This window comes from Lactuca virosa, chromosome 8, assembly GCF_052849685.1.
Source record: "Lactuca virosa cultivar CGN04683 chromosome 8, Lactuca_virosa_CGN04683_v6, whole genome shotgun sequence".
Taxonomy (NCBI): domain Eukaryota; kingdom Viridiplantae; phylum Streptophyta; class Magnoliopsida; order Asterales; family Asteraceae; genus Lactuca; species Lactuca virosa.
In genome coordinates this window covers 131971255-131990925 of record NC_136433.1, presented here as the reverse complement: position 1 = coordinate 131990925, position 19671 = coordinate 131971255, and the positions used below count along the sequence as shown (strand labels likewise).

Here is a 19671-nt window from a genome sequence, read left to right as displayed (position 1 = left end):
GTCATAAGGGTAAAATGTGAACAGTTTCAATAGTTCAGTGGCAAATAGATAACGAAAAAAAGTTTAGTGACTAAATGTGAACAAAATCGAAAGTTCGTTTCCCTCTAAAAAAGTTCAATGACTAAATGTAAACAAACTTCCTCTTGTATTATGTTTTAGCAAATTATTTATTTTTGTTAAATTGTAGCAACATTTGTTCATGAAGAAATCTATTAAATAAAAAAAAACCAAAACCCCGAAAAATATATTAAAAAAAACGAAAAACCGAAACCGAAATAAAAACCAATGGTTTGGTATTTTCCAAAATAAAAAATCACAATTTTCCAATCTGATTTTGGTTTTACAAAAATTCAACTTTTGGATTTCCATATCTAAATATCTCCACCTTTTTATAATCGAAAAATGATTATAAAACCAAAAAGGGAATGAGAAAGAGCTCAATTCAGAATTTTTCTATCCAAAACTCCCCTTTGTGACATGAGAGATAGAGAGAGACATTTAAACACCTCTATATAAGGTGGGTTCATACCACATGTAGAGTTGTGCTTGAGAGATATAACATTGAGAGTGTTAGTGTGTGTTAATTATATAGATTTAGATCTAGATCATTTTTGTAAACACCTTTCATAATCGAATGCATCTCTTAAACACCCAAATCACCGTGTTCTTTGTGTGTTCTTTAATTCCGCATGTCAAACCAATGGTCATAATTCACATCAGTGAGAATGGTTCATTTTTTTGTAAAACCAAAATCAGATTGGAAATTTTGATTTTTTTTTTTGGAAAATGCCAAACCATTGGTTTTTAATTCGGTTTTGGTTTTTCGTTTTTTTTAATATATTTTCGGGGTTTGGTTTTTATATTTCATAGATTTCTTCATCAACAAATGTTGCTAGAATTTAACAAAAATAAATAATTTGCTAAAACATAATACAATAAGAAGTTTGTTCACATTTAGTCATTGAACTTTTTGGAGGGAAATGAACTTTCGATTTTGTTGACATTTAGTCACTAAACTTTTTTTCATTATCTATTTGCCACTGAACTATTGAAACTGTTCACATTTTACCCTTATGACCGGTAACAACCGGTCATAAGGGTAAAATGTGAACAGTTTTAATAGTTCAGTGGCAAATAGATAACGAAAAAAAATTTAGTGACTAAATATGAACAAAGTCGAAAGTTTGTTACCCTTTCAAGTCATTATAACGAAAGGTTGTTGTCTGCCTGTGTCTATATATATATATATATATATATATATATATATATATATATATATATATATATATATATATATATATATATATATATATATATATATATATATATTCACAATGTTTACACGACTAATCTTATATATATAATATGTGCACATCATTAACCATTTACACAAAAGTTACATATACAAATTATATATATATATATATATATATATATATATATATATTGTAAATAATTGGTGGTGTTGTAAATAATTGGTGCATGGTAAATTTGTCAACATTTCTAAGTAGTTACAATTATATGTTAGTAAAATTTGTAGTATAAATACCCCTTCATTGTAAAGAATGTGATACACCAAAAAGTTATAAGACATATAACTTTCATATTCTCTCAAAATATTCTTTCTTCTCAATTAAAGTTTTTATCAAAGTTTACTAGTTTGGTTTGATTTATAGTTACATTAATTACGCTTAATTCATAACACGTTATCAGCACGAAAGCTCTAATCAAGGTTATTAAACAAGTGGAAAATCACATCTATCTTAATCAAGGTATGTATTACTTAGTAAAAACACTATTAATTATAAAAACCTCAATCATATTAAAATAATAATACTAATGAATTAATGAAACTTATACATTATGGACATTATAGACTACTAACAATTTTTATTTCTTATACTAACATTTCTTTATGTATTCTAATTTTTATACTAACATTTACATTATGCAACTAATTTTTATTTATGCAAACTAACATTTACATTATGCAACTAACTTTTATTTATGCATACTAACATTTATATTATGCTACTAACTTTTATTTGTGCATACTAACATTTAAATTATATTTATTTATACATGTCAATGTTTATTTATATTTTAGATACTCTTCATAATTTTATTTAAGCATTTACTAATATTTATTTATGTTTCTAATTAGTAAAGTTATATATTAGTTATAAGTCTTATTATATGATTTATAAAATACATATACATATATACACAATGGGAATATATATGCAACGGTTATAAACAGCAAAAACAACGGCTATATTTTTTTACCATAAATAAACATCTTTACCCTGCTTATTTTATCCACAACAAATATTTCTCTCTTCTATCAAATAAATCAATTTCAAGAAATCAAGCTTCAAGATGATTCATCCTTTTGTGATAATCATGACTGTAATGGGCCATGAAGGTGATGGTGGTGACGAGCCGCCACATCCGTTCGGTGGAGATTTTGGTGTTCACCAGATTGATGGTAATTAAGATTTATTCTAATTCATTGTATTTCATATTGTATGTATATAAAAAACTATCTTTAAATTTACTAATATTTTTTTTTGCAGCTGTACCTCCCAGACGAAGAGGCATGACAGTAAACAAGAAAATGCATCGGCTATATGAAGCAAACGGCAGACAACCTCTAAAAATAATATTTGACAAGAATACTTTTGTGCCGATTGGGTATGTATACGAATGCTTTATTTGGGAGGTTGGAAGTTATATCTGGCGCGACATAGCTTTGGATAAGAACACCTGGAAAGAAGTTCCTGAAGCCTATCGAAATGACATGTTTACATATCTTTCGGTAAATTATTTATAAAGTTATATTTAACATGTTTAATTTTGATTTATTTTTAACTTCTCTATTTTTTGTAGACATATTTTGATTTTCAAGCCATTTCAAATGATCCAGATGCTAGAATTTTATGGGCATCACTGAACCATCGGATATGTCAGCGGTATAGAGGCCGCAAAAATATTGCAAAAGATAAATTTATAGATATGCTAGAAGGTGCGAGGTAGCAAGGACTCGACCCCCCGCAGGTATGGATTCAGCGCGTTGGAGTGCTACTATTAACCACTTCTTAACTGATACACATTGTAAACGATCCAGTGTAAACAAAGAATGCCGGAAGAAGCAAGTAGTTAAGAATCGTGGAGGGACGTGCAGCTACGGTAGTGCTTCTTTCAAAAATGTAAGTTACATTAATGTCTATTCAGTTATAACATATTTTGTAATGTTTATTTTAGTATAACATATTTTTTAATGTTAAACAAAATTTGAATAAACTTGAAGTATTTCACCGTGCACATGTCAATAAACAAGGGAAATTCGTTGACCCGTTAGTTGAAGAACAATATGTAAGTTATTATTACTTAAAAATGAAGTAGACTATTGTTTTGTGTTTGTTTTGAAGTATATTGACAATCTTCGTGAAATGCAGAATGCTTTAGTTGCTGAGGTTGCTTTACAAACTCAGCACATAGCCGACTCCGGTGGTGATCCGAACTCCATTGATTGGATAGCCTTATTTGAGAAGGTGTTAGGTGCTCGAAGGGGACATGTGAGAGGCATCGGGCCTAAGCCTTCTGTAGCGGGTACAAGTGCTCCCACCCAGTGGCATTCACAGTCACAAACACCGCAACCAACACACGTACTTATTAATTTGTTGTGAATTTTGTTGTTTGATAGTTTGGTAGTTTGTTAGTTTGTTAGTTTGTTAAATTGTTATAAATTTGGTAGTTTGTTAAATTGTTATGCATTTGGTAGTTTGTTAAATTGTTAAGGACTTAATGTGTTTGTGACTTAATTGTTAAGTAATAATAATTTGTTTTTATAGTATGATATATTTTAACTTATATTCTTACTTTGTAGGATGTGGATGTTAACGTTTTTCTCCAAAACCCGGCGTTTGTGACGGCAATTGGAGATATTATCCGCTCGTTTAGCAAGTAAGTTGACAATGCGACCAACAACGACGAGGAAAACGATGATGGGGACAACGATTAATATATATTGCTTTATGTTATGGATGATGTTATTATGGATTTAGATGATGTTAATGTTATATACTTTCTGTATGATGTTTTATGTAATGCAGATTTTGAAATTATAAGTTTTATAATTTTATAAATTTTGTATTTTTATAATATAAACTAATATAAAATATAAATTTTATCTAAAAAAAACAAGCATTAGTGGCGACACCTTTAGGGACGATCTTCAACATTAGCGACGACACATCTAGCCGGAATATTTGGCCGGAATAACACTGGCCGGTCGCCGGAATATTATTAGGGACAACACCTTTAGGGACGACGACTGGTATTAGCGACGACATGTATTAGAGACGATGCCTTTAGGGACGACTTTTGAGTATTAGCTACGAGGTATTTGCGGCGACCCAATTGGGATGAATTGTCGTCCCTAATACCTGGGCGACTTTCTTGACTATTTCCGACGCATTTTGTCGTCCCTAAAGGTGCCTTTTCTTGTTGTGGGAGCTAAAATCGATGCGTACAAGGGTTTTTGTTAAGGGCAACAATCGGGTATGTGTTAGTTGTTCTAAAAAAGTTAAACTTAATATTCGGATAATGACCATAATCAAGTTCAATAAGTTTTAAAATCCTTTGAAATTTTAAGTTTTTTTTATAGGGATAATGACTCTTTAGGGTAACTAACTGTTGCGTTTGTTTTCATTTGGTCCCTTTCCTTTTTTTTGTACTCAATATACCATCGAACTTGTTGTATGTGTTCACCATAACCCTTTTGACCGGCTTTTGACATGTGATAGCCGGTCAAAGGGTTATGATGAACACAAACAACAAGTTCGATGGTATATTGAGTACAAAAAAAAGAAAAGGGACCAAATGAGAACAAACTCAATACTTGGTTACCCTCCCGAGTCATTTTCCCCGACCGCAATTTTCCCCGAGTCATATACGTTATGGCCAAAGAAAGTTGCGGTCGGGCAAAATGACTCGGGAGGGTAACCAAGTATTGAGTTTGTTCTCATTTGGTCTCTTTCCTTTTTTTTGTACTCAATATACCATCGAACTTGTTGTTTGTGTTCACCATAACCCTTTGACCGGCTATCACAGGTCAAAAGCTGGTCAAAAGGGTTATGGTGAACACAAACAACAAGTTCGATGATATATTGAGTAAAAAAAAAGGAAATGGACCAAATGAAAACAAACGCAACAGTTAGTTATCCTAAAGAGTCATTATCCCTTTTTTATACAAGTCCTAAATCCCCTGAACTCTAAAGGACTTTGGAAGCCTCCCCATAATTTTTGGTCTTTTAAGTCTTTAAGTGTATAATACTCTCCATTGGAAATTCACAAGAAAATTTTATATCAAGAAAGTACATCAGTTAACATAAGACATCAAATAATCATAACATGAAAGTATATCGGCTAATGTAAAACATCAAATAATCATAACAAGACCCTCTTATAAGGATTTTCTACTTCGAATGGTACAAGTCATGATGATGTTATCACTAGTATGATTGAAGGCTTGATGACATCATCCTAAATCTATCAAAGTGGTTTTATAGTCTTGAATTCGGATGGAATTTGATGGCTTATGGGAAATGGACCAATTAACAAAACTCTCATGGTTTTGCCATGATATAGTGTGTTTTCTGGGCATTCGAGAGTGTTTAGGGCACAAAATAATGTTATTTTTGTTTTTACGAATTTTCAAAATTTTTAAACTTTATGTTTGATCTAGATAATTGATTTGACGGTAATAATGAGAATGTTTAAGTTGTATAAAGTATATAAGTTATATATAAAATTTAATAAATATATAAGATTATGTAAAAAATTCTCTAAATGTGTAAAATAACGATTAAAATATAAAGATATAAATACTGGTATTATATAAATTAAAAATGTAATTTTAAAAATTTAAATGGATTCATTGGAGGCATGTGGACCATTCCCCATTTGTACAAACTACAAAGGAATCCCACGAAACGGGAAACCACCCCATTTCTGCAAAAAAAACTCAATCAAACACTTCTTTCTTTCTTGTTTGGAAGAAAGCAACAATTCTCATTACTACTCCATTACCAGTGATAATTATATTCTCAAAACTCACATAATCACGCCTCAACAATCTCTGGCTATAGATCTCCGCTCACTAAAATCTGCTTTACAATTTCTTCAAAAACTCTGCAGCTCTGTTTGATCGAAAACTTCTGCATTATCACTGCACAAAACCAAATGATCCCAACTTAGGGTTTTGGTTTATACTTTTGAATCCTACTGCTTCAAACTTCTCGAAACTTTCAGGTATACTATAAAACTCCTCCAGTCGTAGTGTTTTGTTTGTGTTAACTTGTGTGCGATACATTATGCTCCTGTTGTTCATGGATCCGCTTTATTGACATTTACTAGTTTGTGCTTCTTATTACTTTTAGAGGTAGCTATTGTCTATGTTTTTTGGTGTCCATTACAATGCGATCAGTTTTGTAGTTATATTTGCAGTTGATTTGATTTTCGTTAAAGCTTACTCACAACAAAACAGCGTCTTGGGTATATTAATCGATAACATTAGTTCATTCGGTTAATTTTTTGTGCTATAATTTTATTAAGGACTATACACTATTTCAGCTTACGATTGTGAAATTATACTATTTTTTTTAAAGATATTGTAGCTTAATGCCCTGATTTATCCAGATGATAATTAACTTTATTGGTTTGGTTTAGGTGCTATATTCTTGTTGGTTTTTGTGTTACTGAACTGGAAATTGCCATAAAGGGGTGCCTACTTGTTTTCTACTGAAACTTATTCATTTGTAATGTCATAAATATATTTATCATATCCAACAAATTCAGGGTCAAATACTGGTGGTCATTGTTGTTGTCAACTCTCTTGTTATATCTGCAAAACATGATTGTTTTATCTTATACATGGTGATTTTCTGGTGATGGTTATGTAATGTGAGTCAAATGAGTTTAAATATCTGTTGAAATGAAGCTTTTGGTAGAGGCTTTCTTCTTGAAGTGATGATATATATATATATATATATATATATATATATATATATATATATATATATATGCAGCTTAATTGCCGTGTTTGATATTTTACAATATAGGTATATGATGACTCAGCAAAGAGGAGAGACGATGGATAGTGATCCTGCATTTGATGAATATAAGTGCAGGTATTACAAGGAGTTGACCCTTGGTCTGTTCAAAGTGAAGGTTTCAGAAAAGGTGTATAAATGTCCATATTGCCCCCAGAGTAGAGAATACAGTTATGATGACCTCTGTAGGCATGCATCTCGAATAACAAAAGAATCAAAAAGTTATGGTTTAAAAGAAAAAGGGAAGCATATGGGACTTTTGGAGTTTCTAGAGAGGGATCTCAAGCCTTCTGAGTCAACCAGTCAAAACAGGTCAAATCCTCATATGGGCTTGGAAGCTCTCTTTGAAGAAACGAGAAAAAGAAGTAAAGAACTTATAAGAAGGACAGATTCTGATATGGCTTTTATTATTCAACAGAAAGAAATGATCAAAACCAACTTTAATAGAGGTATTAGTTTCTGAATTGTCTCATGAAGTTACAGCTATATGATTGAATCATTGGTCCTTCATTTTTCATCTGGACTTCTTGAGACAATATCTACTTTGATAAATGCTTGCAAATTGCAATAGCAAATTCTAACTTTGCTTCATGATTAGATCTTAAAATCTTGCAAGAGATGGCAAACAAGAAAATAGAAAAGATTATCGCTGAGCATGAACAGAGCAAAATGGTACTAAGATATTGCTCATATGATCATATGGTTTATTTGTTAAGTGTTCATCATAACAGATTTTTTTTTTTTTTTTTGCAGAATGAATTGGCAGGTTTGGAGCAGCAGAAAACAGATGATAGGATGTTGAAGTTGGTAGATGATCAAAAGGTTCATTTTATTTTTTCTTTTTTAAATCTTGAGTGCTATGATACACACATCTTTGGTTTATTTTAATATATATAAGTTATGGATTCATGACAGAGAGAAATAGAAAAACTTCATCACCAAATGATTGAGCTTCAGAAGAAGCTTAATGCTACAAAAGGGTTGGAATTGGAGATTAATCAGATGAAGGAAGCCATGCAAGTGAAACACATGACAAATGAGGATGTTGAAGCAAACAAGAAAATTGACCTCAAGACTCTTGTTGAAATCGAAATGGAAGAAGAAGTAAAAAATTCAAAACTTCTTTTGGGGTTAAAAACCATCTCAGAAGAAAAGAGAAAAAGAAGCGAAGAAATTCAATGTGAAATAAGTAGGACAGATTTGCTTATGGCTTCTGTTATGAAACAGAAAGAAACGATGATTGAGGACTTTGATATGATGATTAAGAGCTACAATAAAGGTATTAATAATTATAGTGTTTTTTTTTTATTTATGAAAGTTAGAATGAATCATTTCTTTTGTCCCTAACTCTGTTCTTGATTAGAACATGAAATGACACAAGAGATGACAAATGAGCAGCTTAAAAGGATTAACACTGAGTATGAAAAAAGCAAATTACATCTGGAAGAACGTGAAAAGGAACTGAAAGCATGTGAAGCTAGAAACAAAAGTGAGAAAAAGAAGCTTGAAAATGAGATGAAAATGGTAGTAACTAACATATAGATATAGTTTTCTGTTAACTTTTTTATTTGTTTTAACATTATCTCATGTTTCATTTTTGCAGAAGAAGGAAGATGATAGAATATTGAAGCTGGCTGAAAATCACAAGGTTTATTTATTACAAACTTTAGTTTCTTACATCATATAAGTATTAGGACTTATATAAAAGTTATAAATACATAACAGAAAGAAATGGAAAAACTTGAGGAGAAAATAATGGAGCTTGAGAAGAAGGTTGATGGTAAACAGGAATTGGAAGAGGAGATGAAAGAGATGAAAGCAGCAATGGAAGTTATGGAAAAGATGAGTAGTGATGAAAATGTAGAAGCAGAAAACAAGTCTGAAGATCTGAAAGAAAAAGAAGAAGAATTGAAGAGGTTGGAAGAGCTTCAAGAAGCCTTGATAGTGAAGGAAAGATTGGGAAATGATGAATTACAAGATGCTCGCCAACAATTAATTTCTGTAACAACCTTCTTCTTTCCTTCCTTCCGACTGTTATGATGCGTCTATAATATTAATTAATTACGATTTTACCCATGTTTACAACAAACAGGGTTTGGAAGATAATTGTGTGGGTGTTCGTGCACATAATGTTAGTATAGGTGTGAAAAGAATGGGGGAGCTTGATGCGAAGCCTTTGATTGCTTCTGCAAAAAGACGATGTTTAAGTGAAGAGGATACAGCCAAGTTTGTATCTTTATGGGAGGATCATCTCAGGGATCCAAGCTGGCATCCATTCAAGGTCATCGCCATTGGAGAAGGGGAATCCAAGGTATGATCGATCTTAGTTAAACATAAAAACATCATTTAATTTAATTTATTATTGGCATGATAGGAAATGGTGGATGAAGAAGATGAGAAGATTGCAATGTTGAAGGGTGAAAGCGATGAGGATGTATACAATGCGGTTGTGAAAGCCCTAAAAGAGATGAATGAGTACAATCCAAGTGGCAGATATCCATTGCCTGAGCTTTGGAACCACAAAGAGAAAAGAAAAGCGACATTGAAAGAAGGGTTTGAATTTATTCTCAAGCAATGGAGAATATACAAAAACATGAAACGAGATTGAAGAGGACCACAATTTATTATTGCATATTTCAACAATTAAACAAGTTTGTGATAACTTTTATCCAATTTTAGCTACTCATAATATTAATATTATATTATAAATCATTAATAGTTTTAGATATCCTATTAACATTGGTCTATTTCCCAAGTTGGTTATTCATGACTTCATGTTACTTAACAGGATAGCTAAATAAACAAATAGCAATGGACTTTTGTTAGCATAGTGTTTTCTGTTTTTTCACTGTAGTTTCTTACAGCATGATATATTCTTACTAGGGCTTCGTAATTGGAAAAAACTACTCAGAAATTAAATTGCTTTCTATGTTTATAACATTTGGGTAAAATTTTCTAAGTAGATACAATGTCTTTTAACATGGTAAATGGGAAAATGATTTCATGAAAGGTATTTCATACAACAGCAATAGCTAACAACAATAAGATATGTTTAACGACTTCATGAAGTGGCCAACACCATAAAATAAAAAACTGGCAATAAGTGTATTTTGCTAATTAAATGAACATCATGAACATTACCAGTTTAGTTTTATCAGAGAATGCTAAACTCCACAAAATATCATCATCAATAAACACACAATTTTAGAGTCTCCATCTATCAACCTGATTTCCTTTGTTTTGCTGTTTTCAATTGGTTTAGAATAAAGGGAATAGCCTCTTTCAAGGTTGCCTTTCTATCCTTTTTTATGTGCCATAGCTCTGTCAAGGAATATCTGACACTTGGATTGTATTCATGTACCAGAGTAGCCACAAAAGCATTACATACATCTTCCCCAAACTCAGCCTTAAGTCTTGCAATCTTCTCATCTTCATAATAGATTATATCCTGAAAACCACATTTCACACAACAAGCTAGAAAAAAAATGATCTACACATGATAATAATAATAATAATAAATTAAAATATACCCATACATAAAATTTGTCTCCACCGAAGCACATCTTGAATGGATGCCAGTTTGGATCCCTCAACATAAAATCCTCCCACAAAGATAAACACTTGATTACTTTCTCTACTTTGGTTTGACTAGAAAACCGTTTCTTAGCAGCAACAGTGAAAGACTTTACATCAAGCTCATCCAACTTCTTTTTTGCAGCATTTTGGGCAGGAAGAGGATCAAAAGCTTCTCTCATACCCTGTTTTAAAACAGGGATAGAAAGGTAATTATTAATCTTGTAAAAACAAGTTGGAAGGACATGTAAACTCACAGATATTAACTCTTTACGAGCATCCTCCAATTCATCATTGCTCAATTTTTCCTTCACTATTAATAAGGCTTCATTTAGCTCTTTCAGCTTCTCGATTTCTTTTTCTTTTTCCTTCACATCTTTTTCAATCCACTCATTTTCTTTTTTAATTCCACATTCTCATCACTCAAATTCTTCATCACTTCCATTTGGTTCATCTCTACTTCCTTGTCATCATCAATCTTAATCTCAAGCTCCATGATTTTGTTCTGAAGCCTTTCATTATCTCTCTGTCATGTGTTCATAACTAAACTATTAGAAAACAATTTCCAAAGACATGTGTAAGATTCAAGAAACAAACCTTCTCATCATAGGCCAACTTCAACAATCTATCATATGCTTTCTTTTGCTCCAACATTGCCAATTCATTCTGAACAACAAATTATAGAATAAATTTATCAAAAAAAAAAAAAAACATCGAGAGCATATATCAGCATACCATATTAACAACAAATAATTAGTACCATTTTCTTTTCATGCTCTTCATGTTGCAGCTTCATCTGAAGATGCTCAATGATCTTGTTGCCCTTCTCTTGCATACTTTTGAGATCTAATCAGTTACAAAGTTAGAAATTTCCTGTAGCAAACAAAAAACATACTCCATTGTAACTTCATAAAAAGCTTTAGAAAATCACTACCTTTATTAAAGTTCTCAATAAGCATATCTTTCTCTTTCATAACAGAAGCTATACGAGAATTTGCCACACTTACTTGACTCTGAAATTCTTTACTTTTTTGGCTCATTTCCTCTAAGAGAGTTTCAAATCCCATAACAAGTTTTGGGTTATTTACTCATTTTCTTTTTCGATTGCAGAAACAGTCTTCAAAACCCCATTCTTTCTGAGAAAATCACCAACATGATCATCTGAGTAATAATCTTCATCCCCTGCAATCCAAGCATAGAGCTTATCATCTTTACACCAGTTGCTATCATACCAATCCTTCCTCCCATGTTTCTCCACCTCAAAACCATTCACAAACCTCATTGCATTATTAAAATCATCCAATTCTTTTCCAAACTTCACCACAGCAAATCCTGAGTGACCCAAACAGCTCCACAAAGGATAGACTTTTACAGGTTTGTAGCCTTGTTTTATCCACTCATCCTTTAGATTCTTAGCCACATCACCCAAAAAACCATCATCCAAATAACTATCATCCTCGTATTCAACTGGTATGTTGGCTACCACAGCCATAGTAGGTCAAACAACTGACTCTTCTTTATTATAGTCCCTCATAATGTTGTCACTATTCTCCTCTAAATCAGTGCTTTTACTAATTGACTCTGAATCCTTAAAATCCCTTTCCAAATACTCTTCCAGTGCCATATGTTTGGCCTTTTCTTTTAAACCAGTGCTTCTTGATTTTCTCACAATTCGAGATGCATGCCTACAGAGGTTGTAATAAGTTCTGCTATAAGAAGTACAAAATTTCATCATACTGAGTCAATTGCATATAAATAGTTGTAATAAGTTCCCTTAAAAGCATAATCGATGTGTGGATTAACCACAATGATTATGCCTTACAACCAAAGAGCTTTTTTTCGCATTTCCATTTACATAACCACAAAATTTGGACTCCTAAGAAGCACAGTTAGACCGAAATATGTAGACAAATCGACTACAATAAATAATCGATAACTTCAAGATCGAAGTATAAAACCCAAATATCACGATAGCGATTCAACGGAATATAAAACTATTTGAATAATCAACCAAGAATAAATCGAACGATAAAAAGAAAAAACACGCGATATTTACGTGGAAACCCAAATCGGGAAAAACAACGGGCGGAGGAAGCCGAGAACCAATTTACTATAATATTCAGTGTTTACAGAGATAGAGGAAAGAAAAACAAATATATCAAATATATATTTGTATGAATATGAGAGATAAATGAAGATGTAATTTGAGGTGTGGTGTTTTTAATAAGCTTGGTTTCATTTCCTTTTATAGGCAAATGAATGTATGAATTCAATTGTCTATTAGCATCCAAGCGTGACAAACATGCTACCATCCATTCTTGACAAACATGCTACCACCCATTCTTGACAAATTAAAACCACATGTGTAGAATGGTATTCTAGAAATCAGCCAATGTTGAAGTTTGAAGGAAACTTCCACAATCTCCACCTTGACTTCAAATGAGACAGGATGAAAAAACTTTAACTTGCACAATGATCATGCAAAACAGTTTATCAACAGCTCATCATACTCCAAATCTCTATAAGAATCTGCAAACACCATATGAGAAAAAATTGATTTCGAAAAGTAAATATACTTCCTCCACCACGAGCCTATCAGGCTCAAATGCGATCTGAAACACCCACCAAATCCAAACATGCTTTGAATTTGGCTATTGGAAGACTTTTAGTGAACATATCAGCAGGATTATCATTGGTGCTGATCTTGTTTACTGTAATATCGCCTTTAGCAATAACATCTCTGATGAAGTGATAACGAACATCAATATGCTTCGTTCGATCATGGAACATTTGATCCTTCGTCAGAAATATTGCACTTTGATTGTCACAAAAAACAGTGTTAACAGATAACTTGTTTGAAAGCTCACCTATCAACCGTTTCAACCAGAGGGCTTCCTTCACTGCTTCCGTAGCAGCCATGTATTCGGCTTTAGTGGTGGATAACGCTACAGTAGATTGTAACTGCGCTTTCCAGCTAACTGCGCAATCACCCAAAGTAAACACGTACCCTGTAATCGATCGTCTTTTATCCAAGTCCTTTGCATAATCGGAATCCACATAACCAAGTACTCCATTATCGGTTTTTCCAAACCGCAGACATAAAGAGGAAGTACCTCGCAAGTAGCGAAAAATCCATTTAACAGCAACCCAATGCTCCTTTCCTGGATTCGCCATGTATCTGCTCACCATGCTTACAACATATGACAAATCTGGACGTGTACAAATCATAGCATACATAAGAGATCCTACAGCGCTGGAGTATGGTACCTTTGCCATGTATGCTATATCTTCTTCGGTGGTAGGACTTAAGGCGGATGATAGCTTGAAGTGGGCTGCGAAAGGAGTGCTGACTTCTTTTGCGTCATGCATATTGAAACGGTGCAGAACCTTCTCAATGTAGCTTTGTTGAGAAAGGTATAGAGTTCTTGCACTACGGTCTCGCACTATTTCCATTCCTAGAATTTTCTTGGCAGCACCCAAGTCCTTCATATCGAACTCAGCATTCAACTGGTCTTTTATCTTTTGAATCTCCTTTATATTCTTCGCTGCAATTAACATGTCATCCACGTATAAAAGTAGATAGACCATTGAACCATCGTCACACTTTTTGTAGTAAACGCAGCTGTCGTAGGTGCACCTTTTCAGCTTGTGACTGGTCATAAATGAGTCAAACCTTTTATACCATTGTCGAGGAGATTGCTTGAGGCCATAAAGAGACTTCTTCAATTTGCACACGTAGCTTTCCTTGCCAGGAGCTACAAAACCTTCAGGTTGTTGCATATATATCTCTTCCTCAAGCACACCATTTAAGAATGTTGTAGTAACATCAAGTTGCTCTAATTCATAGTCATGAGAGGCAACTAATCCCAACAAGACACGTATTGACGTGTGTTTCACAACCGGAGAGAAAATGTCGGTATAATCGATACCTGGGATTTGATTGTAGCCTTTGGCTACCAAACGAGCTTTATATCTTGGTTTGTCACCAGGGTGGATAGCCTCCTTCAACTTGTAGACCCATTTGCACTTAACTGTCTTCTTACCCTTTGGAGCTGGAACGAGATCCCATGTGCCATTTTTCTGAAGAGATTCCATCTCCTCGTGCATAGCAACCATCCACTTATTAGAATGTTTGGATTGAATGGCCTCGTTGTAGCTTGTGGGCTCCAGAACAGACTCAACTTCATTGGCAACTGTAAGTGCATAAGCGACAGAATTGGCTTGAACATATCTCTTTGGAGGTACAATCTGTCTGCGAGGTCTATCTCTTGCAATGGAGGGACTGTGAGGTTGGCTTGGAGCTTCGGCTGGCTCATGAGAAGAGGAATGTTGATTATTCGAGGGTTGAGAAACCTCGACACCTTCATGAGACTGGTCCTCGAAAGATGAATTTAAAGGAAACTCCACCTCCACTCGAACTTTGTCTTTTTCCGAATTTTCATTTTCTCTGGTCTGAATGTTGGAGACAGGATGAAGCATGGCTTTTTCACCGAAGGTCACATCTTTAGATGTCAAAACCTTGCTTAGCTCCGGGCTCCATAATTTGAACCCTTTAACACCTGCCGGATATCCGAGAAAGACGCATTTAATTGCCCTCGGTTCCAATTTACCGTTATCAACTCGGGCATATGCTGGACATCCAAATGGAATCAATTTCGTGTAATCAGCAGGTTGGCCGGACCAAAGCTCAAATGGGGTCTTCTTTTGAATAGCACGAGAAGGGGAACAGTTGATAATGTAGCATGCAGTTGAAGCGGCCTCGGCCCAAAAAGACTTCGGCAACTTCGAATGAGATAGCATGCATCGGACCTTCTCTATGATGGTGCGGTTCATACGTTCCGCTACGCCGTTCTGCTGTGGTGTATGAACTACGGTGCGATGCCTCGTAATTCCTTCCCTACGACAATAGGAGTTGAATTCTTCAGAACAAAATTCCAGTCCATTATCAGTACGAAGGTATTTCACTTCAAAACCTGATTGCTTTTCAACCAATACTTTCCAATCTCTAAAAGTTTGGAATACTTCTCCCTTTGACTTCAAGAAGAACGACCATACCTTTCTTGAGAAATCGTCAATGATCGTGAGCATATAAGAGGCTCCACCTTTCGATGTAACCTTTGCTGGTCCCCATAAATCAGAGTGTATGTAGTCAAGTGGCCCTTTCGTCGTATGTTTGCCACCGATAAAACTCACTCGCTTCTGCTTTCCAAATACACAATCTTCACAGAATTCAAGTTCGATTGATTTGTGCTCCCCGAGCAACCCCCTTCGACTTAGTTCATTCATACCATGGTATGACATGTGAGCGAGCCTAAGGTGCCATAGACGAGAGCGATCAGCGTTGGAGAGGGATTTAGAACATACCGAGACTTTGCCGGAGATAACTTACCCATCCATAATGTAAAGGTTTGCGGATTTTCTAACTCCTCGGATGACCACAGAACCTTCCTTGAAAATATGGAGTTTCCCGTCTTTGCCAACAAACTCGTAACCTTTCTTCTCGAAAGTACCGAGACTTAGTAAATTTCGCCTAAGACCGGATACGTGCTTCACATCTTGAATCGTTCGAACAACGCCATCGAACATGCGGAACCTGAGTGTACCCCGTCCAATAATACGACACGAAGTGTCGTTACCCATTAGAACGTGGCCTTCGTTAACCTTTTCATATGAATGAAAAACGCTTCGGTTGGAGCTCATATGAAAAGTACACGCTGAATCAAGTACCCACTCACTCGTGGTCATTAAACCGTAGTCTGAAACGGATAGAAGCTCGCCATCAGAACCAGTTTCGGCAACATCGGCTTCAACGGTGTTATTGGTTGTTTTTCCCTTTGCGATTGCCTTTGCTTTCTCCTTGTTCTTTAACTTGAAACATTCATCGATCAGATGTCCCTTCTTGTGGCAATAATTGCAATACTTGCGATTGGCTTTGGACTTAGATCTAGATCGGTTTTGTGAAGAGCTACCTCTCTCGTTAGGTCTCCCTCTGATGTTGAGACCTTCGGCTTTAGAATCGCTGCTACTGTTCCCAACTATCTGCTTCATCTTTTCCTTTGAATCAAGAGCAGTCATTACCTCGTCAAGGACAAGAGTGTCCCGAGAATAGATAATGGTGTCACGAAAGTGATCGTAGGAGTCTGGGAGAGAATATAATAAAAATAACGCCAAGTCTTCATCTTCGTATTTGACGTCCATATTCTCCAGATTTCCTACAAGCTCTTTAAAGGTAGAGAGGTGATCAGACAAAGAACTACCTTCACCCATCTTTAGGTTAAAAAGTCGTTGCTTCAAGTGTAGCTTGTTGGGCAAGCTTTTCGTCATAAGTAGCTGCTCGAGTTTTAGCCAGAGAGCCGCTGCGGATGTCTCTTTCAACACATCTTGGAGAACGTCGTTAGAAAGATGCAGACGGATCTGCGACGACGCCTTCAGATCTTTCATCTCCTTTTCCTCAGTCGACCAAGTTGCCGGCATTTTCTCCATTCCTAATAGTGCTTTGTGGAGATCCATTTGGATCAACACATCTTTCATCTTTACTTGCCAGAGAGGGAATCTTGTGTTTCTGTCAAGTAAAGGAATATCGTACTTCATCGATGACATGGTTGAAAATAGTTTTTTACGAATCGTTATCGGAAAACCCGGATAGCTCTGATACCAATTGTAGACAAATCGACTACAATAAATAATCGATAACTTCAAGATCGAAGTATAAAACCCAAATATCACGATAGCGATTCAACGGAATATAAAACTATTTGAATAATCAACCAAGAATAAATCGAACGATAAAAAGAAAAAACACGCGATATTTACGTGGAAACCCAAATCGGGAAAAACCACGGGCGGAGGAAGCCGAGAACCAATTTACTATAATATTCAGTGTTTACAGAGATAGAGGAAAGAAAAACAAATATATCAAATATATATTTGTATGAATATGAGAGAAAAATGAAGATGTAATTTGAGGTGTGGTGTTTTTAATAAGCTTGGTTTCATTTCCTTTTATAGGCAAATGAATGTATGAATTCAATTGTCTATTACTATCCAAGCTTGACAAACATGCTACCATCCATTCTTGACAAACATGCTACCACCCATTCTTGACAAATTAAAACCACATGTGTAGAATGGTATTCTAGAAATCAGCCAATGTTGAAGTTTGAAGGAAACTTCCACAAAATATATCTAGTTATCTTTTAGTATACAATTTTAAGAATAAGAAACTAAGAATATTACCTATTTGTCTATTTGAAGAAACACAGACAAGAAATACTATATGAACACAAACAATTTTCAGCTAGAAGCCAAGAGCAGAATAACCGGTAGCTTGAAAGTGCATTGATTACATAGGTATGTAATCAAGTATCCAGGTAGAAGTAACAACAAAATACAGTACAATACAATAAATGTGTATCCAACCAAAACGACAATCCAAAATCAGAATGGAAAAGAGGTTTTTAGAGAAAAAGCTTACCTGATTGGAAAAGAGATTGAAGAATTTGAGCGTCGTTTAACTGTTTAAAAACTAAATGATTGCCTAAACATATTTCGCGAAAGTATCCGTTGGGCGGGTATTGTTCTTCCATAGGGATGATTTAGTTTCCCGAATTTCAATCGATTCCGCTTCCCGCCTTTCTATAGGCCAATATTATAATTAGACAAAATCACACAAATGGTCCATATGGTTGAGAAATGTAACACTAGAAGTCCTTATTAGATTCTTTTGACACATATGATCCCTGTGGTTTTAAAAACTTGCATTGTTTTTCCTTATGATTAACACCATTAAAAATACAGGTTGAGTTTATGTGAAATAATCAATATACCCCTTGACTTTTTATTAAATGCTTTATATTATAAAATATGAAGCTAAGTTAAAGAATAAAATAGGAAATGAAATTGTAAATAACTTTATTTCATCACTTGTGGTAAAAACAACTAACATTTACAATACATATTACTCATTATTTATACTAAAACAAAGAAGATGAAATATGAGTTATGTTATGAATGCTCTTTAAAATGGTACATAACTATACTCATAAAACTCATAATAATAACTGTGATAATGCTTACTAATAATGGAGAGTTATGGGAGAAATGGATCATCCAATGGTCATTCACAAATTAATATTTCATAACACTCCCTCTTGAATGACGATTGTATCATTCCTCGTTAAAACCTTAATTGGTAAAACCTCATGGGATAAAACCCCCTAATTAAGGAAAAAGAGTACATGATTAATAATAGACATTAGAAACAATTGTCTCGTTAAAAACCTTGCTAAGAAACTCCAGTGGGAAAAATTAGCTAAGGAAAAGAGTACAATATGTTTCCAACTCCCCCTAATCATCACATCACTTGATTTATTTAAAGCGCAGCATTCCAATGTTTTCTACCATCTTTTTGAATTTGGATGTATGAAGTGCTTTACTGAACAAATGGGCCAAGTTGTTGCTTGACTGAATTTTCTGGATGTTGATGTCACACTCTGTTTGAAGATCGTGGGTGAAAAATAACTTGGGAGATATATGTTTGGTTCTGTCTCCTTTGATAAATCATTCCTTGAATTGGGTTATGCAAGCCGCATTATCTTCATACAATATGGTTGGCACATCCCTGTTAGAAGTCAAACCACAATTCTTGCGAATGTGTCGAGTTAACTTTTTTAACCAAATACATTCATGACTTTCCTCATGAATTGCTATAATCTCTTCATGGTTAGAAGAAGAAGCAACTAAAGTTTGCTTAACTGAACGTCAAGAAATTTTTGTACCTCTATAAGTAAATAAATAAGCTGTTTAGGATCGAGCTTTTTGTGGATCAGAAAACTGTCCAACATCTGCATAACCAATTAACTCCACATTTGATGAATTTGATTAGTATAAGCTCATATCTACCGTACCTCGAAGATACCAAAGAATGTGTTTGACTCCATTCCAGTGTCTTCTTGTTGGGCAATAACTATATCTTGCTAATAAG

General features: G+C 34.3%; 2 protein-coding genes across 2 annotated transcripts; one reads left to right on the top strand and one right to left on the bottom strand.

Annotated features, from left to right (window-relative positions):
* Positions 1-6048: 6048 nt before the first annotated feature.
* Positions 6049-9848, top strand: LOC145129210 (protein INVOLVED IN DE NOVO 2-like). The gene is made up of 10 exons (XM_079063925.1): positions 6049-6315; positions 7125-7564; positions 7714-7787; positions 7869-7937; positions 8031-8394; positions 8479-8639; positions 8719-8763; positions 8841-9116; positions 9208-9426; positions 9490-9848. The coding sequence occupies exons 2-10, from the start codon at positions 7129-7131 to the stop codon at positions 9721-9723; spliced, it is 1878 nt and encodes a 625-aa protein (XP_078920051.1). The 5' UTR covers positions 6049-6315; positions 7125-7128; the 3' UTR covers positions 9724-9848.
* Positions 9849-10319: 471 nt separating this feature from the next.
* Positions 10320-11728, bottom strand: LOC145130845 (protein INVOLVED IN DE NOVO 2-like). The gene is made up of 8 exons (XM_079065605.1): positions 11623-11728; positions 11449-11534; positions 11286-11354; positions 11101-11214; positions 10946-11056; positions 10646-10873; positions 10477-10563; positions 10320-10358 (listed from the first exon to the last, which is right to left on the bottom strand). Exons 1-8 carry the CDS (start codon positions 11726-11728, stop codon positions 10320-10322), a joined length of 840 nt encoding a protein of 279 aa, XP_078921731.1.
* Between the last annotated feature and the right edge of the window lie 7943 nt (positions 11729-19671).

Coding starts and splice junctions, on each gene's coding strand:
- LOC145130845 (XM_079065605.1), bottom strand. CDS start 11,728: ATGAGCCAAAAAAGTAAAGAATTTCAGAGTCAAGTAAGTGTGGCAAAT. Junction 11,057..11,100: donor AGAATTTGAGTGATGAGAAT/GTGGAATTAAAA, acceptor AAAGATGTGAAG/GAAAAAGAAAAAGAAATCGA. Junction 10,564..10,645: donor GAGACAAATTTTATGTATGG/GTATATTTTAAT, acceptor TGTGGTTTTCAG/GATATAATCTATTATGAAGA.
- LOC145129210 (XM_079063925.1), top strand. CDS start 7,129: ATGATGACTCAGCAAAGAGGAGAGACGATGGATAGTGATCCTGCATTT. Junction 8,640..8,718: donor TTGAAAATGAGATGAAAATG/GTAGTAACTAAC, acceptor TCATTTTTGCAG/AAGAAGGAAGATGATAGAAT. Junction 9,427..9,489: donor TTGGAGAAGGGGAATCCAAG/GTATGATCGATC, acceptor TTGGCATGATAG/GAAATGGTGGATGAAGAAGA.